The sequence below is a fragment of the Lissotriton vulgaris genome, chromosome 8, assembly GCF_964263255.1.
Source record: "Lissotriton vulgaris chromosome 8, aLisVul1.2, whole genome shotgun sequence".
In the NCBI taxonomy this organism is placed as follows: domain Eukaryota; kingdom Metazoa; phylum Chordata; class Amphibia; order Caudata; family Salamandridae; genus Lissotriton; species Lissotriton vulgaris.
Genome location: NC_141696.1, coordinates 1225854481 through 1225879211, shown reverse-complemented (window position 1 = coordinate 1225879211; position 24731 = coordinate 1225854481). Strand labels below are relative to the sequence as shown.

The window sequence follows — 24731 nt, the reverse complement described above, 5'->3', positions numbered from 1 at the left end:
CTTTTTGAGCAGATTTATGTGGTAGGTCTGCGTCTTGGAAGGGCTGATCTGTAATCTGTAACTCTTTCTACCGATTGCCTCGATCACTCTATCTGGTCCCACCCATTCCGCTCGGAATTTCTGAGTTGGAGACGGTAGGAGAACCAAAGCCCAGTCGTCTTTTTGCAGTTGCCTCCGTTTCTTTCCTCTGTCATAAGCTACTTTCTGACGCTTCTGGCTCTCTTCTAGGTGCGTATATGCTAGATCTCGTAGTTTTCCCAGCTTGGATTTGAGACTCTGGGCGTAGTCTAATGTTGTGGCGGTCTCTTCTGGTATCTCGTTCTCCCAAGCCTCCTTGGTCATGTCGAGTAGGGATCACGGTTGTCTGCCGTACAGTAATTCAAAAGCTGATATTCCTGTGCTACTCTGTCGTTGGCCTCGTATCACATACAGCGCTAGGGGCATTATCTGGTCCCATTCGGTCCCGCTGACTTCTAGCATCTTCCTGAGCGTTGTTTTCAGGGTTCGGTTATAGCGCTCGACCAGGCCATCGGTCTGCGGGTGGTATACCGAGGTACGAATCTGATGTATGTTTAAGTTGTTACAGACCTCCTTCATGAGCTTGGAGACGAAGGGTGTGCCTTGATCCGTCAGGATCTCTTTGGGAAATCCTACTCGGCTAAACAATTCTATCATCTTTTCAGCAACTTGCTTCGAGGTGGCAGTGGTTAAGGGGAAGACCTCCGGGAACCTTGTGGCATAATCGACGACCACTAGCACGTGCTGGTATCCCTTCCGTGTCTTTGGTAGAGGCCTGATAAGGTCCATTCCTACCCTTTCGAAGGGTTTCCCTATAATGGGTAGGGGTTGCAAGGGGACGGATGGCGGTTTGGTCATGTTCTTCCTCTAGCATATGCTACACTCCTTGCAGTACACCGCAGTGTCCTTATAGATTCGAGGCCAATAAAAGTGCCGGAGAATGTTTTGGGTGGTCTTCTCTGCTCCGGTATGCCCTGCGACCAGATGGCTGTGCGCCAAGGATAATACCTGGTCCCTAAAGGATACGGGGACTAAGAGTTGCGCTGGTTCATCTTGCTTTCCTTGTCGGTATAACAAGTCCTTTTGTATTAGGAACCGGGGGTATTTTGATGGTTTGTTGTCTTGGTCTTGTTCCCACGCGTTGAAGAGGGTAGGATCATTGGCCTGGGCGAATCGGAAGCTTCGGTACAACACCCAGGGGTCCGGGGACAGCAGGGCAGGGAACGGGTCTATAGATCGGGATGGTCGGGAAGGGGGAACCTGGACCTGCTCTATACTTTTCTTAAACAGGTGCAGGAAGCTGGGGTTTTCTGTCCCTATAATCAAGTCCTCTGGGAGGGAAGATAGGACCCCTACCCGTAATATATGGGGATCCCAGTGCAAGGGCTGTATCAGGAGGTTGGCTACGGGGTATGGTTTAACGTCTCCATGCACACACCTTATGCTCACCCTCTCCCTGGGTAAGTATTGAGAAAGGGCCACATGTTGGGTCTGGACCATGGACTGTCTGCAGCCTGAGTCTAAGAGGGCCTGAATAGAGGAACCGTTCACCCTGACACTTACTCTGTACGAGCTCCCCATCTCAGCTGAATATAAGACGGCTTTGGGCAGGTACCCCACCTCCATGGGTTCGTCTTGTTGTCGTCGTCTCGGACATAGGCGTGCAATGTGGCCCCAGTTGCCGCAGTCGAAGCATTGGGGCCCAGAGCCTTCGGGCCTCCAGGGGCGAGGCCGTGGTGGGTCTAGAGGTCGTATAGGCCATTACTCAGGTTTGGGACCAGGCTTGGAGTTTTTCTCACTGTCCCAACCGGGGGTCTTGGGCTGGGCCCTGGCGAAGGTGGCGGCCATATCAATGGCCTGTGTAGTCGTTAAGTTGTGGTGCTGGCGAAGCCACCGTTGGGTGGCATAGGGTAGAGCTTCTAAGTACTGCTCTAAATATATACGGTCCATGATCTCCTCCTTGGAGCTGGTGGAGGGGGTGAGCCATTAGTCTGCGGCCATCTTTAGTCGCACAAAAAGGGTTTTGGGGTTTTCTCCAGGGGCTCCCCGTTCTTTCCGAAACCTCAATCTGTAGGCTTCTGGATCCAAGCCTAGATGGTCCAGTGTAATTCTTTTTACATCGGCATATGGGATGTCTCCCGTGGGATTGGCCACTTGATACGCGGCCTGGGCCTCACCCACGAGAAGCGGGGCCAGGAAGAAAGGCCACTTGCTAATGGGCCATCCACATGCTCTGGCCGCTCTCTCAAAATTCAACAGGAACGAGTCTGGATCCTCACCAGGGTGATACTTCTGGAGGGATACTGCTGCTGAGCCATGTGGGATGAGTCTTTCTTCACTGCCTCCTCGTGATACCGGATCCACCCAGGGCTGAGACGGTTCTGGCCGAGCTGACAAGGCTTTCTTTAGGATCTCCCTGTCGGCTTGTGCTGAATTCAACTGCTGCTCCACAACCCACTCTAGCCGCTCCTGTCCCTTCACCAATTGCTGTACTACTGTCTCCATCTTTTCTATACAGATGGTTTCTTTGCCCGCATTCTCCACCACTGTAACGGGTGCGGGAGTGATGGGCAGGAGGCGTTTCTTAGTTTTAGTAGGCTTTAATGTGGCAAAAAGGTAAATCTGTACACGTTTTTCGGGTAGGGACAGTTAGACGGGGTGAGTGGCTTCTAACGGCTAGTCTGCTTCGGGGTTTGTCCTTCTCGCCTCTCCGATGTCTTTCGGGGCTACGTCGAGTTGAGGCTCCGTCGATGTCCGTCTTGCCTCTCGATATAAACAAACACAGCAAGCCGTGAGTAAGGCGCTCTATATAGTTACAAGTGTTCAGGGGAAAAGGAGTGAGGAAGCCCCAAACCCCTGTCACACTCTCTCTAAGTCCAGCCTGTGAAAAAGGGGGGAGGTTTGTGCTCAGGGAAAGGGATACCGGGACAAGGGAATACTCAGGACTAATTGGTGGAAACGCCCTTCCTTCCAACCCAGCCCCTGATTTTACTCCGTACCTGGCCGAGCCACACACCTCCCCCGGGTGTGTGGCTGGGCGGCTCGTGGGGACGTTTGCCTCCTGGCTTGACCTCGGTCTCAGGCGCCGCTTCTTCACAGCTCTCTGCTTCCTCCGATCGTCTCCTCGTCTCTGCAACACTCCTCAGCTCTCTCCGCTCCTCTTCGTTCTCCTTCCTCATGTCTCCACTCCGGGTGAACAAGCACACCGGCTTCTTCAAGACTTCCGCATTTGACGCATCGGCGTCCTCGTGTAGCCCCGCCCACTTGTCCTCAGACTGTAATTTAAAGGGCCAGTGCGTTTTCATCTCCTCGTCCCGAGAGCCTGTTCCCCAGTCGTTATCAGGCAAGTTGTTCTGTGAAGGGCAAGAAAGAAGGGGGGTATGTTTGGACAGTCCTTGAAGGGTCCCTGCATCCTGTTCAGGAGGGGTACGCCAGTACACCCCGTTACAGAAAGCTTCAAAGGCCTCCCACCTGTGCAAGCTGTCCGCTGCCTTTTGCTGTCTCCAGCGTCTGGCTCCCACGGTTTCTGCCCCCCACTTTGGGCAGGAGAATCGGCGGGAAAACCAAGTTAGGAGGAAAGGTATGCCCACCTTTGTCAACCCCCACTCCTAAGGTGGGGAAGACTAGGTGAAGCGCACATCTCAGTCCCCTCCATATTGAAGATGAGGGGACCCAGCCAGTTAGGAAGAGGCTAATGCCCTCCTTCCTCTGGAGGCTTGCATAATAGGGGTTGTACCCACCCTAAGGAAGGGACCCATTGGTTCCGACCTGCACACCCCTTTAACAACCCTAAATGTAGTCTTTAGGGGCGACTCTGAACCTTGCCGTCTCCGATTCGGGGAAGAAAGGAGGGCCGAAGTGTCTTGCTGACCCCCTAAGAAGAGGACACCAACTGCTTTGGCCCCAGCCCTACCGGACTGTCCCAACTCCGACCTGCCTACAGCGGAACCTCGGCGTGTCCAGCAGATCCCGAAGGACCTGCTCTGCAACCTTCTTAAAGACTGTCTCCCGTGAGCAACGGATTTGCTCAACAAAGACTCACCCACAGAATCCGGATCCAGGCGGCTCTGCGAGTTCGAGGCATGTGGGCTGCTGAATTCATATCTGTGCATAGATCGCCGCCTAGTGTTGGGTCCGGATGATCGCAAATTGTTGTCCTGGAAGAGTCTTCGAAGTATCACGAGATAGGTGGCTCCTCCCCTGGACCACAATCTGGGGATGGAGTCGATGCATGGGCATCGACTCCATCCCCAGATTGTTTTTTTCCGCCATTGTGTTCGGATGCATATTGGTTCACTCAAGTTCGGAATCGATATAAAACTTTCATTTGGCCAAAAGGCTTTTAGTTTATCGTCGGTATTGTCTTGCGATCGGTGCCCAGTTCTGTTCCAGCTCAGTTCCCGAGCCGAACATCCAGAGGAGCCGCGTGGCTTTTCGAACCATCATGGAACGGAGCCCGTTCAAAAGATGTCCCGTGTGCAACTCGAAATATCCTCACATCGACGTTCACCCGGTGTGCAACAAGTGCCTGTCGCCGGATCATGATGAAGCCAGCTGTATGGCTTGTTCCTGTTTCAGATCCAAGAAAACGATTCGACTTCGACGCGCAGCGCGCAAAGAAGCACAGCAGACGGCACCTGACCCGGTGAACATTTTCGATACAGAGGATGATGAGGAAGCAGACCGGGAGGTTCGAGAGAACCGGTCTAATCCCGCATCGGAGGTCGACTCCAACTACGACGCGGATGTTGAAATGCTCGATGCCGAAGACGTCGTCGACGAGGTAGGAGACGACGATGAGGCCTTTGGGGCCATGGAAGACTGCTCAAGCGAGGAGCTAGGCCCACAAACTGATACTGGGGCCAAAATACCGCAAAAGGCTCAGGTCGAGGGATCGCCAGATGGCCTTACCCAAGATCTTCCAATGGGTTCTACAGCCCCGCCTTCGGGCCCGGCTTCGGACATTTATAAAGAGCCGCTAGGTGCCAAACCGAAAGCTTCGGTGTCTGCGCAACCCAAAGCACAAGAGTCAAAATCGAAACCGAAAGTGCGTATTGCTTTGGTCGGCTCGAAGTCTTCTGAACTATCGGCATCGACGAAGCATAAAACAGTTATCAACCCAAAGAAGCCGTTAAAGGGCGCCGAGCCAAAGACTGGCACACCAAAAACATCGGTCAAGGTCGTCGAGCCGAAAAAATAGGCGCCGAAAACCCTCGACACCAAGAAAGGACTCGGAGCTCAGAAAGTTCTCGAGCCTGCGCGTCGACCGGACAAGGCTAAAAGTGGTGCGTCCCTCGAGTCCACGCCTGGCGGCGGCTCGAAGGATTCCGTCAAGTCAACGCGGCCGCCCACTTCCTTCTCGAAGCAAGTAGCGGACTCGCTAAAGCGCATTAGGGAGAAGGATTCGGCTGTCGAACCGAAGGATGCTCCACCTCCAAAGACTGCCGAGAAACCGCAAAAGCCGTCGGCGCCCATCCACTTTACGCTGCCGCCGAAAGTGGTGCCAAAGGCCTTCGGCCCTAAAATGGCCGTCGAAGCGCCCAGGAAGGTGTCAACGGAGCCAAAGCCCACAACTATGGTACCTACGGCAAAGCATCGACAACCCTCTCTCGAAGAGCAACAGGAACAATTCATCGATGCCGAAACAGGCAGACTTTCTATTTATAAACGAAAGATCGCCCCGGAACAGCCCATGGAGTCGTATAAAATACCACTTAAAAAGAAGAAGGATTCTACTACAACCCCAGTTCTTGTAGAACCTATATCTCCACGTGGCCAGAATTTGTCACCCACTTATTCTGATGTGGAAGCAGGGGAGGGTGATGATAAGGAGTACAGCTATCTTGTGGACACTGATCCAGATGATCCTGGCCAGATGCTACTGACCCAGTGGATCCACACACTGCCCCAGACACTAATGTGTATGCTGTAAAGACATCGCCTACTGAGGATTCAGCGGCGTTTAATGCACTTATCAAAAGGGCGGCCAAAAATCATGATGTCCAGCTCCATGCTGACCCTATTGAAGTGGACTTTTTGCTTGACACCTTTTCCACCTCTGAAAGAACTGTCAAGACTCTGCCTATTCTGAAGGGTGTCTTAAAACATGCTGGGGAGATATTCAAGGAGCCTACAAGGGCCAGGGTGATTAACCCCAGAATTGAAAAAAGAACAAACCAGCACCTGGGGACCCTACCTACATTAAAGGGCAGTTGCCGTTGGACTCTCTGGTTGTTTCCAATGCCCGGAAGAGGGCTAACTCATAAACAACGGGTGATGCTCCTCCCCCTGATAAAGAATCTAAGGTGCTAGAGGCATCAGGGAAAAGGGTGGCAGCTCAGGCGGCTAATATCTGGCGCATTTCAAACACTCAGGCACTCTTAGCCAGGTATGACCGGGCCCATTACAACACACTGGAGACCCTGTTGCAACACCTACCAGATGAATATAAGGAGGCAGCAGAGATGCTCATATAGGAAGGGAAGCTCATATCAAATGCTTCTATCAAATGCGCCCTGGACAACGCGGCCAGAGCAGTTAATACAAGTGTCATGTTGAGGCGACATGCCTGGCTCAGGATCTCCGGGTTCAAGCCAGAGATTCAAACCACCATCCTAAATCAACCAGTAAACCCTGACCATTTATTTGGCCCAGAGGTGGACACCACCTTGGAGAAAATCAAAAAGGACACGGAGACTGCAAAGTCTATGGGGGCTCTCCAGTCCCAGCAGTTCAGGGGTGGTTCTTTTCGTCGCTCAAGCAATAGAGGTGCTTCCAGAGGCCAGCTGTCCCAGCAAATGCAGTACAATAAAGGTGGGGCGCAAACCACATACACCAAACAAAATAGAGGTGGCTATCGTGGAAACAGCGCCAAGGGCAGAGGTCGTGGAAACAACAGCTCCAGATCCTCCGCCACTAACAAACAGTGACGCCTTGTCACTGCCCCCGACCATACAACACCGGTCGGGGGGAGACAGTTCCTGCCGGTCTTGAAGTCCATCACCACAGACAGGTGGGTCACAAAGCTTATCCAATACGGTTATTGTCTGGAGCTAACATCCACTCCACCCAACATACCCCCAAGACACCGTCCTATGTCCACAGAGCATTTGCACTTATTGCAGCAAGAGGTACTCGTCATGCTGCAAAAAGGAGCAATCGAGCTTGTGCCTGTGGAAGAAAGAGGCATAGGAGTGTACTCACTGTACTTCTTGATCCCAAAAAAGGACGGGTCCCTCAGACCCATACTGGACCTCAGACCCCTCAATCAGTACATTCTATCAGAACACTTTCACATGCTAACATTGCAGCAGGTGCTACCGTTGCTCAGTCAGGGAGATTTCCTCGCAACATTAGATCTGAAGGATGCATACTTTCATATTCCGCTACACCCGTCACACAGAAAAGTACCTAAGATTCACCATTCAAAATCAGCATTACCAAATCAAGGTCCTCCCTTTCGGAGTGACCACGGCACCCAGGGTATTCACAAAGTGCCTGGCGACAGTGGCTTCACGTCTACCCTTATCTGGACGACTGGCTTATCCAGTGCCGCCCACATGTCCCACACCATTCACCTTCTTCACGATCTGGGATTCTCACTGAATTACCCAAAGTCCCACCTTCAACCTGCCCACATACGGCAGTATCTGGGCGCAACAATAAACACTCTGGCAGCCACAGCACAGCCAAATTCAGTGAGGATCAGCAGCATTCAATCGCTGATACAAAAATTCAGACCTCAACACTCGCTTCAGGCACGAGTGTTCATGCAGTTGATAGGCATGATGGCCTCCTGCATCTTCATAGTCCTGCACGCAAGACTACGTATGCGTCCGCTTCAGGAGTGCTTAGCACGTCAGTGGAATCAGGCTCATGGACAGTTGAAAGACCTACTGTTGGTAACCGGTCGTGCATACAACTCTCTGCATTGGTGGAATCCACAAAACCTTTGCAAGGGACGACCGTTCCAGGAGCCTGTGCCACAGATCATTCTGACGACGGACGCATCTCTCCAGGGTTGGGGAGCTCATGTACTCCACTACACAGTGCAAGGACTATGGACAACGCAACAAAAGCAGATGCACATCAACCTTCTAGAGCTGATGGCTATCTTCCTAGCAATGAAGGCATTCAAGGTACATCTGTGCAACAATGTCGTGTTGATCCGGACGGACAACCTGACTGCAATGTACTACATTCAGAAACAGGGAGGTACACACTCTCCACAGCTGTCTCATCTGGCTCCGAGCATGTGGAAGTGGGCCATTCAGAGGAACATCTTCCTCATGGCGGAACACCTCCCAGGCAAGGACAATCAGATGGCGGACCTGCTCTGCAGGTACAGCCACCAAATGCACGAGCGGGAGATACATCCATCAGTACTCCACCCGTACTTCCAGCAGTGGGGTCATCCAGAGAATGGCCTGTTTGCCACAAAGGAGAACGCAAAATGCCAAAGCTTTGCCGCCAGGTTCCCACTCCCACAGTTGCAGGGAAATGCGATATGGATGAACTGGTCAGGCAAATTTGCATATGCTTTTCCCCCAGCACCTCTAATACCGCTGGTGGCACGCAAGCTGAAGCAACACTCGATGACTCTCATCCTGGTTGCTCCGACATGGGCACGCCAACCATGGTACACCACGTTTCTAGAACTATCCGTGGTACCGCATCAAAGGCTGCACCTCACACCCAGGCTTTTGACGCAGAGCCATGGCGACATTCAGCATCCAGATCCGCAACAGCTCAACCTGGCGATCTGGCTCCTGAGGTCTTTGAATTTGGCTACCTCAACTTGCCTCCTGACTGTATGGATATCATAAGAGGCAAGGAAGCCCACCACCAGAGCATGCTATGCAGCAAAATGGAAGCGGTTTGTCATTTACTGTGCAGACCACAACATTAACCCGCTAGACGCATCTACTCAAAACATCATTTGTTATCTGTTACATCTATACAAATGCAATCTGGCCTATGCTTCCATCCGTATACATTTGTCCGCAATAGCAGCTGATCTGCAAAACAGGCAGCATCTCTCACTTTTCAGAGTGCCTGCCATCAAAGCTTTTCTGGAGGGACTCAAACGAGTCATTCCTCCCCGGACCCCACCGGCTCCTGAATGGAACCTAAATGTGGTCCTCACCAGACTAATGGGTCCACCTTTTGAGCCTCTTCATTCTTGCGAGATTCAGTTCTTAACATGGAAAGTGGCTTTCCTGATAGCCATTACATCACTGCGACGCGTTAGTGAACTTCAGGCTCTAACTATCCAAGAGCCATTCATACAAATTCACTCAAACAGGGTGGTGCTTCGCACTAACCCTAAGTTTCTTCCTAAGGTGGTTTCACAGTTCCATATCAATCAGACTATAGAACTGCCTGTATTCTTCCAAAATCCTGAGTCAGTAGCGGAGAGGATGCTGCACACACTAGACGTCAAAAGGGCCTTAATGTACTACATTGATGGGACCAAAGATTTTCGGAAAACAAAACAACTATTTGTTGCCTTTTCGCCACGACACAAAGGCAACCCCATTTCCAAATCAGGTATAGCCAGGTGGATCGTTAAGTGCATTCGAATTTGCTATCAAAAAGCAAAGCGCACTTTAACGGTCCCCCCACGGGCCCACTCCACCAGAAAGATGGGGGCCTCCATGGCTTTCCTTGGAAATATTCCTTTAGAGGACATATGTAGGGCAGCCACATTGTCTGCCACACACACATTTACAAAACACTACTGTGTAGATGTGCACTCCAAACAGCAGGCAGCTGTAGGACAGACTGTTCTAAAAACACTTTTTCAAACTGCTGCAGCTGGCACAGGCGACCACCGCTAATGGAGGGACTGCTATGTATTCTATGAACAGATATGAATGCAGCAGCCCACATGCCTCGAACCGAATATGCTACTTACCAGTATGTTCTAGGCATGTAGGGCTGCTGACATTCATATCGCCCGCCCTCCTCCCTGGCGCCTGTAGCGGCTGCAGCACTCATAAATACTCTTAGCATGATCATCACTCACGGTGTTACACTCCATCTTTACCACAATGGCTAAAAACAATCTGGGGATGGAGTCGATGCCCATGCGCACTGTAGTCCAGGGGAGGAGCCACCTATCTTGTGATACTTCGAAGACTCTTCCAGGACAACAATTTGCGATCATCCGGACCCAACACTAGGCGGCGATCTATGCACAGATATGAATGTCAGCAGCCCTACATGCCAAGTACAGATGCATACTGGTAAGTAGCATATTCGTTTTGCACCACTCTGCACCCGACTCCCACGGCCCGTGTTGAAGTGGCCCAACACCACTAGGAAGTTTCCTCAGTGAACCTGATCTGGTGATCCCCGACCTCCCTCAAGCTTCAAGTTGACACCCGCAGCCTCAACTTGAAGGGTCTCCGCAACCGCGAGCAGAGCTGGTAAGAAGAACCCAATGCCAAAAGACACCCCCTGCACCAGACGCCCCTCTGCCTGGGTGGCCCAACCAACAGTGTTCAAGCATCCCCCTAGAACCCAACTTACCTCTCAGGCGGTGGTTGCCTTCAGGAAGCCTCTCTGCCCGAGCCGGCAGCATCTTTGCCAAACCAGGGATCTCCATTGAAATCCACAGGGTTCTCAACGTTATGGCACTCTGCACCCGGCTGCCCCTGTGCCGCTGGTCGTGCAGCTCATGTGCTGATTGTTGGCCCCTCCAGTGCTGATCCTAACCTCAGGAGCTTCGCTCCCCCATCCAAGTGGCCTGCTTGTTAGCAGTCCCTGACCGAAGGCCCCCTTAGCCAACATTGGGCCCCTGCACTATGCACCCGGCCGCCCCAGTGCAGCTGGTGGTGCAACTTGAGTGCCCAAATGTACCTTGGGGAACCTTGGTCCTAACCCGCAAAACTCCCACTTGTAAGTTGTTTATTTACCTGAGAACCGTTAATACTTTTTCTCAGATACGAACTAATCTTTTGAGTTTTGTTCCTAAAAATGTTGTCAAGCTGAGCTTTTAGTATGAAAGAAAAGTACCTATATTGCAAACTTGGAAAAAGTCTTAGTTACCTTGTATTGTAGGGTCCATAGTGTGGTATCTAGGCATACCACCCAGAGTAGTCAATGTAATCCAAAAGTAACACAAAAGTAATCAAAAGCAATTTCTGTGTAATTTAAACTGTTTTTAAAGCATATAAAAACCTTTAGCTATTGCAAATCCATTCCCAATTTCATTACCTTGTAAAGTTTTACCATTGCAAGTACATTTAACCTACCTGTACCAAGCCCTGCATGGTTCTTGAAATGAAACATAAGTATACCTTTTTTATATTTACTCAATTGGTCTGGATTCTGTCTCTGAGTGTGGGAAATCAGTCCTTGATTGAGTGAATACAATAAATGCTTAACCCACCCTCCTGATGGGCCGGACACCTCGCCCACACTACCACAAAGAGAGCTGTTAGTACTTATCTAATTTAGCCTCTACTATATGGTATAGTATTCACAGAGGCAGCTTCCTCCTCATGGGGTCACTGGTATTGTGTTCGAAAGTGATGATACTTTGGTGATGGCTGAACCTTTAAGGGATATCCCTGATGGTGAACTACTTGGGTTTCCTCAGCGCTAGAACAGACAAGCTCAGTAGGCGCCATCTGTACGACCACAAGTGGCATCTACATCCAGAGATTGTCCAAGGCATGTTAATGCCTTGGTTACATCTTTTCACCACACTGCCACCTCTCTGTGTTGTGCCTTTTGTGACTTGGAGTTTCTGGTTCGAGGTTCTTTGGGACTCTGATCTAGTGTGTGCCTTTTACCCCCTCTCACTTCCTCAATTCTTTAGCATAGTTGGATGAGACCAAGCTCCGCTCATTCTGATAGTACCTGTACTAGTCTTGCAGAGTTTGGTACTCTGAGCTCCTGAGCCTGTGTGCATTTGTCTCCGATTCATCTTCAAGAATACCTGCTGTCTCAGCAAGAGGGCCTGGCTCTTCATCCCGATTTTCACTTCAGGCTAGGAGATTAAAGGTAACTGAATCTATCTGAGTGGTTTTGACCTACCTACAGAAGAGGTGGATGTCATCTTGGCTGCTTGGTTAGATGTTCTATTCATGAGATTGACTCATGAATTTGAAAAGGTTTTCCTTCTTTTGTGGCTAGCGATCAGGCCTGATGAACGTTTGAGTAGTATCCTGTGGTCAGTGCATCACGTTTCCAAGTCTGTGTGGTTCAGAGATTAAATACTTTTTATTATTATGCAATGCAGTTGTGGGTGTTATGGGTTCAGCCTAACAGTTTCTGAAAAGTGCCCTCAAAATTCTGCTGTTTTTTGCAGCATGCACTCCATGTTATTAGTAAGACAAAAATGTTGAGTGCTCTTTTTTGAAGCATCACTTGCTGTTCCTTGCATAGGACTAACGAGTAGACCCCGATCTGCAAAACTTACAGTCCCAACAAGAAGATTTAGTACTAGCCTAATGTTTGAGCCATGTGGTTTGAGGCAAAGAAATCTAACTTTGCTTCCGTAAAATGTTATTATTGTATAATTTACGACAGCAAGGCACACAGATGACTTAACAGTTCCAGACTAAACAGCGCATGAGGTCTAGTAATTTGCACAAGCTGTAACAGTGACATTGAAATTTGTTTTATATTGCTTGCGTATATTTTTAAAATATTACTAAAGCGTGTTCTATTTTTATCAAGCTGCTATATGCAAAACATTTAAATCTCGCTTACTAAAATACTCTGAAAAGGAAGTTTCCATGCATAAAACAGTGAATAATTATGTTAATCTAAGAACAGTTTTTTCCTCACAGAGCATTGAATGAAATGTGGAAATGTCAAAACATGCTACGGCATCATGTAAAGGACATGCTGGATCTAATTAAACAGCCCAAAGTAAGTGTTTTAGTGATTCACTTATGACGAAACTGTCATGTTATAGAATCCCTTCATTGAAGGGATAGTGACACTGTCCTAGAAAAAATAAGCAACTTTAGTTCTTTTTGAAACCCTTGATGTTTTTTTTTCTTCTTTTTGGTAAGTTTTCTCTCACCCCCTCAATGCACTAGAAGGGTTCTTTGGAGATTTTTGTACTTGTCAAAATTGTCACATTTAAGTATTACCTTAACAGATGTTTTAATATTAAAAGTTTACAGTGTTTGTCAGGTTGTATGTATTCCTTTCTTTCACCATTTCTCAGTATGAGAACTACTGAAAACCGCCTGCCTAATTTATCATCACATACAGCCTTTAAGGAACTAATCTCTCAGTATTGCAGAAAATGGTGTGTTCAGGCTGGGTTTCTAACACCTGCCATCTTAATGCTTGCGCTCACCACAAGTTAAATGATTATGTTCGAGGCATGTGAGCTGCAGATCACAAACTATGCATAGATCGCAATATGGTGTTGGGCCCTGATGTTTGCAGTTTGTTATTGTCTTGGAAAAGTCTTTGGAAGTCACAAGATAGGTGACTCCTCTTTTGGACAACAGTGCGCTTGGTCATCGACTCCATCTTCATCTTCAAATTGTTTTTTTCCACCATCGGGTTCGGATGTGTTCCACGCGTTCCAGTTCGGTATCGTTACAGATCTAACTTTCGACCCAATTCTTCGGTATTGTTTTCGATCGCGTTTTCTCTTTCGTCGCACATCTCTACAAACTTCTACTAAGGTTTCGGTCGTCGAAGCAGGCCTTTGGGCCTAGCTGCGCCATCAGGCCTTCTTGGCTCATGGAAAGGACTCTCTTCAAAAAGTGTCCTCAATGTGGATCCAAGTTTCCACACGCCGATCTTCATGAGGTGTGTAACCTCTGCCTTTCACCTGAGCTCGAGGCCAAAGACTGTCCTGCTTGTGCCTCTTTCCGCTCCAAGAAAACCATCAGAGATCGCCGAACTCGAAGAAGCATGGCTCGATAATAGACATCGATACCAGACGACATCTTCCAGGAGACGTTGATGTACTGGAGGAGGAGCGGATGGAAGAAAGCACCTTCAGCGCCTCAGATGCCAGGGAATCCGACGTCGAAGACATCACCCCGAATCAACGGGCCGTAAGTACTGAAGTCTATCCCTTCCCCCCCCACCCACCCTTCCAAAGGCTTTGGTAACACCTTCACCTTCAGGCCTAGGTGCACACCATGATAAAACTTCCCACGCCTCGCCTTCGGGCTTGGCAAAGAAGTCTACGCATAAGCCTTCAGGCCACTCGGGATCGAGCCAGCCTACCGTCGGTGCCAAAACCCCATCCTCGGCACCGACAAAAGAGAAATTGAAAGTGAAACCATTGTCTTTGTTCGCGTCGAAGCCTGGTTCCACACTGGCGAATTCGGCACCGGAACCAAAAGACACTCAACATTCGGATCCAAAAAAATATTCAGAACCGAAACCCACTAATGAACCTTTGGATCCCAAAAAACCATTGGGACCAAAGAAACTACTGGTTCCTAAAACATCTGGCACCCCCAATCCCCAAAAAATCATCGGAGCCACCAAGCAACCAGTTCCAAAGAAAACTAAACCTTCGGAACCTGCAAAAGCTCCTGATTCCAAATCAAAGGACCATAAAACAACTGCAAAGACTGTATCACACAAGCATTCAGACCCGGTAAAATCGGCACTGAACGCCATACTTCAGAGGAAGAGCTTTTTAGACCTGATAATAACCAAAAAACTCTGGAAATAGACCCTGAAACAGGTCATCTTAGAATTAGTCCCTCCAACAAAAGGAAAATGGACAAACCTACACCACCTCCAATTCCTTTCAAGAAAAAAGACTTTGCTACTTCCCCCTTAAGGGTTCCTTCTCCACCTTCTCCTCCACAATACATTTCTCCTGTTTCATCTCCAGTACCAACAGAATCTCCTCCTCCTCCTCCTCCTCCACATGATGATACCACTGGTGACGAAGGGGATAATGAACCTCTAGAAGAGCCTATTCATTACATCCCAACCCAAATGATCCATGGGAAAATTATGGCTCACCAGATGTTCCTAATGTACCACAAGAGGATATCTACCCATCTAGACCATCCCTTCCAGGGGACACTATAGGTTTCACCCAGCTAATACACAGGGCTGCAGAATACCACGGGGTAAATTTACATACAGACCCCATAGAAGAAGACTTTCTCATCAACACTTTTGCAACATCTCAAAGGTCCACCTCTACCTATGTTAAAAGGGGTACTTAAACATGCTCCGAAAAAAAAAGTATAAGGCCACCCCAACTGACCCTGCATATATTAAGGGACAGCTTCCCTTAGTTTCCCTAGTTGTTTCAAATGCCAGAACTCTCGAACCTCAGGTGATGCTCCACCACCTGACAAGGAGTCAAACCTCTTGGACGCATCTACCAAAAGAACAGCGTCACAAGCAGCCAATATATGGAGGATTGCCAACTCGCAGGCTTTACTAGCCTGATACGATAGGGCGCACTATGACGAGCTAGAGACCCTACTACAACACCTTCCAGATCAATCTAAAACAAGAGCCCATGATCTTATACAAAAAGGTAAACTGGTAACCAATACTTCCATTCGGTGTGCTCTAGATGCTGCAGATTCTGCCTCCCAAGCAATAAATACCAGTGTCATTTTACGCAGACATGCCTGGCTGAGGATATCCGGGTTTAAACCAAGAAGTTCCTTTCGTCGCTCCTCTTATTGGGGCACCTCTAGAGGCTTTAACACAGATAATGCCTCCACTCCATATAAAAGTCCCACACAAACCTCCTCTACCAGAGGTTATTGCAGAGGAGGTAACAGAGACAATAACAGCAAAGGTAGAGGCAAAACTACCAATACTCGTACTGCCACCACCTCCAAACAATGACTTCCCATCCCTCCCCCCAGACTATCCTAAGTCCCTCCCCCCAGACTATCCTACTCCAGTTGGGGCAAGATTAACCCAGTTCCTACCTGTCTGGAACAATCCCCCCCCCCCCCTCTCCCCCCCCCCCAACATACCACCCAAACAGCATCCAATGTCATCAGAACATTTAACATTTCTTCAACAAGAGGTGCTTTCCCTACTGCACAAACATGCAATAGAACCAGTTCCCCTTCACCATCAAAATACGGGAGTGTACTCCCTGTACTTTCTGATTCCAAAGAAGGATGGAACCCTGAGGCCCATCAGACCTCAGACCATTAAACCTATACATACAATCAGACCATTTTCACATGGTCACTCTTCAACAGGTCCTTCTCCTACTGAAACAAGCCGATTTCCTTGCCACTTTAGATCTCAAGGACGCCTACTTCCACATTCCTATTCACCCTGCTCACAGGAAATATCTTCGGTTTGTAGTGGACGGTCCGCATTATCAATTCAAAGTTCTCCCATTCGGAGTTACCACAGCACCCAGAGTGTTAACAAAATGTCTAGCAGTGGTAGCAGGCCATTTAAGAAGACAACAGATTCATGTCTTCCCATACTTAGATGACTGGCTCATAAAAGCCAAGTCACATACTCAGTGTCACACACACACCACAATCCAACTACTTCACGACTTAGGGTTTACAATAAATCTCCCCAAGTCTCACCTCCAACCTTCCCGCATCCAACAATATCTAGGTGCCACACTAGACACCTCAAAAGGTCTTGCATGTCCCAATCCAGCCAGGATAGCAAGCATGCAAGCCCTTATAACAAAGTTCCAACCGCAACACTCGCTACCAGCTCGAGTGTTTATGCAGCTAATAGGGATGATGGCCTCCTGCATATTCATAGTACCTCAAGCAAGACTCCAGATGCACCCCTAACAGGACAGTGGAACCAGGCTCAAGGTCAGTTAACAGATCTGGTGTTGGTGGACGGCCGCACACATCGCTCTCTGCAGTGGTGGAACACCCAAAACTTTTAAAAAGGCCGTTCCTAGAGCCGGTTCCACAAATCGTGTTAACAGCAGACGCATCGCTCACCGGCTGGGGAACTCATCTACTACATCACACCATACAAGGCAGGTGGACACCACAGCAAAAGCTACTCCACATCAATCACTTGGAGTTGCTAGCAAGATTTCTAGCATTAAAAGCATTCCAGAAACACATATCAAACAAAGCTGTTTTAGTCCGGACAGACAATATAATAGCGATGTATTACCTACAAAAACAAGGGGGGACACACTCTCTGCAGCTCTCTTAACTAGCACAGAGCATATGGAGATGGGCAATTCCTCAAAACATATTCCTTTTAGCCCAACATCTTCCAGGAATACGAAATTAGATGGCAGATCTGTTAAGTTATCAGACACAACAGGTCCACGAGTGGGAACTTCATCCACAATTCCTCCAACCGTTTTTCCAAATGTGGGGACATCTAGAGATAGATCTCTTTGCCACACGTTTCAACACAAAATGCCCAAGCTTCGCCGTCCGATATCCACACCCTTTGTCCAAAGGCAATGCGATGTGGATGAATTGCTCAGGCAGATTTGCATACGCTTCTCCACCTCTCTGACTCATTCCACTAGTGGTACGCAAACTGCAACAGTCACTACACTGATAATAGTTGCTCCAACATCGGCAAGACAACCCTGGTCCACAACCTTGCTGGAACTATCAGTAGTCCTGCACCAAAACTACATCTCTCCCCACAACTGTTAACACAGAACCATGGAGAGATCAGACACCCAGATCTAGCACAGCTCAACCTGGCGATATGGCTCCTGAAGTCCTAGAATTTGGTTATCTGAATGTTCCAACTGATTGTATGAATATCATCAAAGAAGCTTGACGCCCCACCACTAGAGCCTGCTATGCAGCCAAGTAGAAAAGATTTATAATATATTGTACCAATAACTCAATCAATCCTCTAGATGCGTCTATTTAAAACATCATGTTATCTACTACATCTTCAAAGGAATAATCTAGCATACACATCAATCCGACTACATCTCGCTGCCATAGCAGCATACCTGCAAAATAGACAACATTGGTTATTATTCAGAGTACCTGCCATTAAAGCATTTATGGAAGGCCTCAAAAGAATAATTCTTTCCAGGGTACCCCCCTCTCCAATGTGGAATCTAAACATTGTCTTCACTAGATTAATGGGTCCTCCATTTGAACCACTACACAAATGTGAGCTTCAATTTCTTACATGGAAAGTCGCTTTCCTTGTGGCTATCAAATCTCTCAGGAGAGTCAGTGAGCTACAGGCACTCACTATTCAAGAACCATTTTTACAAATCCACCATTACAAAGTGGTTCTCAGAACAAATCCCAAATTCCTTCCAAAGGTTATTAGATGTCAAGAGTACTTCTTTACTACATTGACAGAACAAAACCCTTTCGCAAAACAATGTTTTTGTTTCCTTTTCACCACCACATAAATGTAATCCCATATCAAAGTCTGGAATTGCAAGGTGGATTGTCAAATGTATACAAATTTGCTATCACAAAGCAAAACGTACACTCCCTATTCCCCCTAAAGCTCATTCCACTCGCAAAATAGGGGCTTCCATGGCATTTTTAGGAAATTTCGAAATAGTTTATTGCTCAGACTGAAAGTGAAGAGGAGTACAAAGACTCAGGGGATCTGGAACCCCCAATGATACCAGAGCCACAAGAGGAGAAGGAACAAGAACTCATCTATGAAGAAAAGGGTCCAGAGTCACAAGGCCTGTTCCAGGACATTGAAGGGTCCGAAGGCGTTGAGGACCAATGACTGGATCTTGAGGCATTTTCACCCGAGGAAGCCATGGACCTCTATCCGTCACGGTCATCGCATCCAGGTGACATTGCCATGTATAACCAACTGGTGTAAAGGGTAGCATAGCTGTATGGAGTTCACCTTGATGAAGAAAAATCCCAGACAGGCTGCTGCTGGAAACACTCCTACCCTCACAGTGAGAGTCCATTTGTGCTAGTGCTTCCAAGCATCTTGAATCGGGAAACAGAGGTCTTCAAAGATCCAGCAACATGCAGGCCACCGCCCAAAGCCCCCCTCCCCCCCAACCTTAAGTAAACGTGTGGCTGCGAATCTTGGGGCTCAAGAATGAAGTTCAGGGCAACATTATCAACACTTCTTTCAATAAAGAACACTGGTTCGTAAATGCAGTAGAGGACACTGCAGCAAATATAAAACATCAACAGCAAAGCTGATGGGGACCCTACAGCTTCTGGGGCAGCAGAGAATGGGAGCCACCCCCACTAGAAGACGGACAGGAAGAGGAGTTTTTTAAACATTCACATTTTTCAACAGACCGGCCCAGCACAAACACTGGCCCAACCGTGGCAATTCAGGCGCCACAGAGACCGTCCTTTCGTGTGCGAGCAAGAGGCAAAGGACAACTGTCAAGAAGGGTGGCAACAACAAATCAGTAGCTCACTAAATCTGGACTTCCTTCCACACACAACACCTTTTGGGGAATGAATAAATAGGAGGCTTCCTCCAGGAGTTGAGCAAGTTCACATTGGACAAATGGATTCTCTACATCATCCAACATGGCTTTTGTTAGAACTGGAAAAATACCCACCAACTTGGGGCTCACAACACCCACACGAAGGAAGACAAGACCTATCTTCAATAGGAAGCAAAAGATCTGCTGCAAAAACAAGTAATAGAAAATGTGCCCCTGAAAGAGCAACTCCTCAAACTTCCTGATACCGAAACCAGACAAGTCACTATGGCCCGTACTAGACCCCTGCTTCCTAAAGAAGTTCATAAGGATACAAAAGTTAAACATGACAACTCAACCCCAGCGAAGGATTACGTGGTAAACATAGACTTAAAGGATGGCCATCTTCATATTCAAATGAATCGCAGGCATAAGAAAATCCTGCGCTTCATTATAGACAAACAAATACTACCAATTCAGGGTGCTATCCTTTTGGCATAAAATCGGCTCCTAGAATATTCACAAAGTGCCTGACAGCTGTGTCACCTGAGAAGAAAGAGGAGACATGTGTTCCCTTACACAGATGACTGACTGGTGAGCGCACTTTCAGCACACAAGTGCAGAGACAGCATAAAATCAGTGATGACGACACTCCACAGATTGGGGTTCACGATCAACATGGAGAATCTTCTGCCACTTCAGAACGGGAGAAGCTCTTCTGGGTAGTGAAAATAAACACAGTAAAAGCAAAGGCATTTCCTTGTGAGAAAAGAGTCCCTGCAATAACACAAGAAGCTCTCGGTTACCAGAAGGGTTAGTCTCTGACAAGGATTATTTTTTAAAAATACATTTTTTTATTTATTTTTTCAAATACCTATTCAATTTGCCGCATATTCACGTTTCACAAACATGTTACATTGTCACTAGTATTTCTGTGGTGATGGTATGGATGTAGGCTAGTGAACTTGTGAGTTGTGTACCAGTGAAATGCTGAATGGAGCTGTCGTGCTTTACCGTTTCTCAGAGAGGAGGGTTGTCTTTCCTGGATTGTACCCGGTTTGTGGAACTTCCGGCTTTGGCTACTATCTACGAACTTGGGATAGTACCAGGAGAGGGAGATTTTGGGTAAGGGCTTATGGGCGGGAGTGTGCTGTGAGATGGGGGCCACACTGCTGCTATGGTTGCAGGTTTGAATGTCCTAAAGTGGGCTTCTGACCCTACAGGACCAGAGCAATTTCAGGTATCCTCACGATGCGTGGACCTCTCTATAATGTTGTGAGTGCCCTAGGGGATTTGGTTGGTGAGCTTCCTCCCAGGCACCCTCAGACTCTGCTGGTGGGTGTCTGTCATGTGTTGTTGGAAGTGGTGTTGGAGGGCGGTCCATTCCATGGAGATGTAGAGTTGGCGTATTCCCCACACCTCCTCATTACTAATTGCGTCGTACTCTGCTGCACCCCATTTGTTGACTGCTCCCGTCCAGGCCACCAGCTGGGGTCTCGTCAGAGCTTGCCAATGCATGGCGATCCCACGGTTTTCCCATTAGGAGTGCTAGCGAGTTGAAACGTGTTTGAAGAGTGTGATGCCTCTGCAGACGGAATACCCCCAGCGAGCAGGCCTCCCATGTGTTGGTGTCAATGAGACCTGTGGTCTCCCGTAACGTTTCGTGGACTGTGTTCCAATAGGATTGTATGATGGGGCATGTCAAGAACGTGTTGGAATGTTGCATCGGGGTTTAGAAACTTGGGCATAGGAAGTTTCAGGGTAAAAGCGTAGGAGTCGTGCCTGCATGAGGTATGCACGGTGTAAGATAGAGAATTGTATGCTCTTAAACTGATTTTCGAGATACTTTCTTTGGGTGTTAAAGAAAGTGTTCCCATTCTTTGTCATGGAGTGGCGACCCCAATTTGTCCTCCCATTTTTGACGTAAGGGAATGAGTGAAGCGGCAGTTAGGTCTCGTATGGCCTTATATAACCAGGTAATTAGGTGGTGCCCTGTACCCATGTGCAGTATTGTGTGGAGTACTGGATGTGTTGCTGGTTCCCCCTCGGATAGGTCCCAGAGTTGGTGACAACTTAGAAGTATTTGCCTGTGGAGCAGGAACTGTCCTTGTGGGAGACCGTTCGCCGTCTGCGAACAGGGACTCCATTTCGAGTGAGTGGTTTTTCTAGGGCTGCTTAACTTGGGCTGTATAGTGTCCCTCGCCAAGGGGCAGGCTAACTAACGGTAGGAGGGGGGGTGTATAGTAGGGGTTCCGTGGTATGCAAGTATGGGCCACTGCCACCTGCAGTGTGTATGTCGGCTTGGGTCTCGTCCCTGGGATGAGTAGTTGTTGAAGAGCCTGTAGTGGCACTGATCCTATGACTGAGGTAGTCTCCCATGTGGCGATCCGCTGTCCAGCGCAGGTTAACCAATTGAGCTGTGCCGCTAGGAAGTAGGCCTCAAAGGAGAGGGCACCCAGTCCTCCACGGTCTGTTGGTAGTCATTATTTTGCGTAGTGCCACTCCCCTGTGAACCTTTGCCCCAGATTAGAGAGCTGAGTAGGGTGTCTAATTCCCGAAAGAAGATACAGGGGGAATAACAGGGATGTTGGCAAAGTGGTACAGGAGCTTGGGCAGTATAATTATTTTCGCCAAGACCTATGGGGTCTAATTGTAGGGTCATACAGAAACCCACCGAGTTATTATTCCTTCCAATGCGTTAGTGGTTGCTTTCATAAAGGTCTGCTGGGGAATGGTAGAGCCTGACTCCTAGATATCGGGGGCTTGAGTCCTCCAGGTTAGTATGGAGTTTCCCACGAGCACCTCCCTCAGGGGAAAATCCAGGCGCAATGGATAAATGGTAGTTTTTGCCCAGTTAACTTTCAGCCTTGCTGCTGCCGCAAATTCTGTGAGTGTGCACCAAAGGAGGCTAAGATCCACCGTAATGTCCCTCACATAGATCAATAGGTCGTCCCCATATAGGGACATGCTGTGGGATGCCCCAGGTTTCTCCCTCCCGGTGGAAACAGATCAGCAAAGGTTCCATTGACATGGCGGACAACAAGGCAAGTGCAACACTCCAATTGGATGGGGGCTGAAATAAAGCAGCCCAGATGCACCCGAGATGTTAGTTTTGTGTATAGAAGTCTTGTGTAGGCCTGCATGGTGGGGCCCAACCCCATCTGCTGGAGCACCTCAAAGAGGTTGGGCCAGGTCAGGGTATCGAATGCTTTCTCCTGGGGTAATGGTTCTAGACTTGACCCTGGACGTCGAACAGTCTGCGAATATTTTGTGAGTTGCTTCTACCCGGAACTAACCCGCTTTGGTCCAGGTGTATCAGTGGCGGGTGGACTTGGGCAATTCGGTCTGCCAATATCTTGCCAAGGATCTTAGTCAGTGGACAACGGCGTAATCGGACGCAGCTCTATATAGGTCTTCTAGTTGTGGTGCCAGTAGTGTCGAGAATTCCCTATAATATTCTAATGGCTCTCGTCCATGCTGGTGGCATTGTTACGTGCTAGATCCTGAATTACCCGTTTCACATCCGCAGATGTGATCTCTACATCGAGGGAAGTTCTGTCTGCTGCCGAATTTTGTGGTATGCTTAAGGGAGCTAGGAATTGTTCTAAAAGCGTTTGACAGTTCTGTCCCTGGCTCCTATATATCTTAGTGTAGTGTCTGTGAAAGAGCTTCAGGATAGCTGCTTGCGAGTGGACCATAATCCCTGTGAGGCCACGTATTTTCGTTCCAGGCCGCACATCCGTGTCTTGACGAGCCAACCAGGCCAGGAGTGCTCCAGACCGATCCTTATTCCCTGTATGACCTTGCTGCTTATGCTTTAAAATTATACCTGCGCAGGTCTACTAATGCTTCTGCATATGTTGTTTTATCCTCTGCGACCTGAACCGGGGTCGCTGATCCTGCATCTGCGGCCTTGCTTATCATCGCTAATTCGCCCTCAGTTTTATGTAGGGTGCGATCAAGTGTTTTACAGAATCCCGTTATTTGTCTGAAACAGGCACCTCAGATGACTACCTTAAAAGCATCCCATTCCATCATCCTAGTGGATGCCGTATGGGTGTTTGTCGCGAAATAGTCTGGAGTACTGTTTTCGTTTTTATGGCAGAACACCAAATCCTCTAGACAGTCCGATGGAAGTTTCCATGTAGAGACTGGGGGAGGGAAGCTTGCCACTTAAGAGTTAGGAGATGCGCATCGTGGTCAGAAAGGACTCGGCCAAGATAGTCTGTATGCTGGATTGCGGGCATTATTGTTGGTGAGCATAGGAATCGGTCGAGGAGTACCCACTGGTTGTGGGCGATTGAATGGAAGGAGTAGAGTTTAATTGTTGGATGTCGGCTTCTGCAGGCATCTGCAAGTGACCAGTGGTGGGCCCATGACCGGAGGCGCTCTGCTTGCTTGCTAGCTGTGGAGTGGGGAGTAGGGGGATGTGATCAGTTTAAGGAGATGTCTAGCACACAATTGTAGTGTCTTACTAGGATCGAGGTGGAGGACGTGAACTGATCTAGGAACCCTGACATAGTCGCAGAATTTTCGCTGTTCAGAATTCGGGGCATATATACTACCTATTAGTAGTGGTTGGCCACCTAAGAGTCCTTCCAGAAGTGCGCAGCGTCCCTCTGCATCCACTACTCTACGGGTTTCTTGGAATTGGACCCCTGCTGTGAGCCAGATCAGCACCCCACACGCGTACACAGAATATGTGATAGCCATTTGGTGCCCCGCCATCTTCTACGCAAGCGCTCTAATTCGCCTTTTGTAAGGTGCGTTTCCTGCAGCATGGCTATCTGTACTTGTTGGTGCTTGATGTAGAAATAGACAGAGTATCGTTTACGTGCTGTGTGCATCCCCCTAACGTTTAGGGTGAGGACGTTGGTATCTGCAGCTTGGGCCATACTGCAACCTTTCTGCTGGTCAAGGGGTGGTAGCTGTTGAACCCTTATGCAAGTTGTGCCCCCGCTCTAGGCGTGAGTAGATGTGCTGCCTGCCTATTGTAGGAGTTAGGTTGTGATACTGTGGAAGAACTGGGAGGAAGGACGAAAACTGTATTGGGACCGGGCCCCAACTCTGCAGACCTATCACAACTTGTGATACGTCCAAACTAAACATGTTGGTAGAGTACTAGAGTATAATGAGGTCTGTGCGTATATGCACCAGGTGCCTCAGTTGTGCGTGGCCCGTGCTTGTTATTAGACGGTGGGCCCTCGTCCTCCCTGGGGGTTCTTTTGCTGGCAGTCTGGTTGTGTTGGAGATCTGGTATAATTGTCCGAGTGGGGGGGGGGGGGGGGGGGAAGCTGTTAGGTGTGCGGGGGGTGTTTGTTTAGGTACCCATAGGTGTATTTCATATAAGGGTGTGCGCAGTCTGAGGGGTGACCAGTGGTGG

General features: G+C 48.6%; 1 protein-coding gene across 3 annotated transcripts in view; it reads left to right on the top strand.

Moving 5' to 3' along the window:
- PDS5B (PDS5 cohesin associated factor B) overlaps window positions 1-24731 on the top strand; it is a 772490-nt gene that overhangs the window by 307005 nt on the left and 440754 nt on the right. For all 3 annotated transcript variants that reach the window (XM_086935125.1, XM_086935124.1, XM_086935126.1), the window contains exon 14: window positions 12822-12903. In XM_086935125.1, the coding sequence (XP_086791251.1) occupies window positions 12822-12903 (82 nt within the window). The remainder of the gene's footprint in view (window positions 1-12821; window positions 12904-24731) is intronic.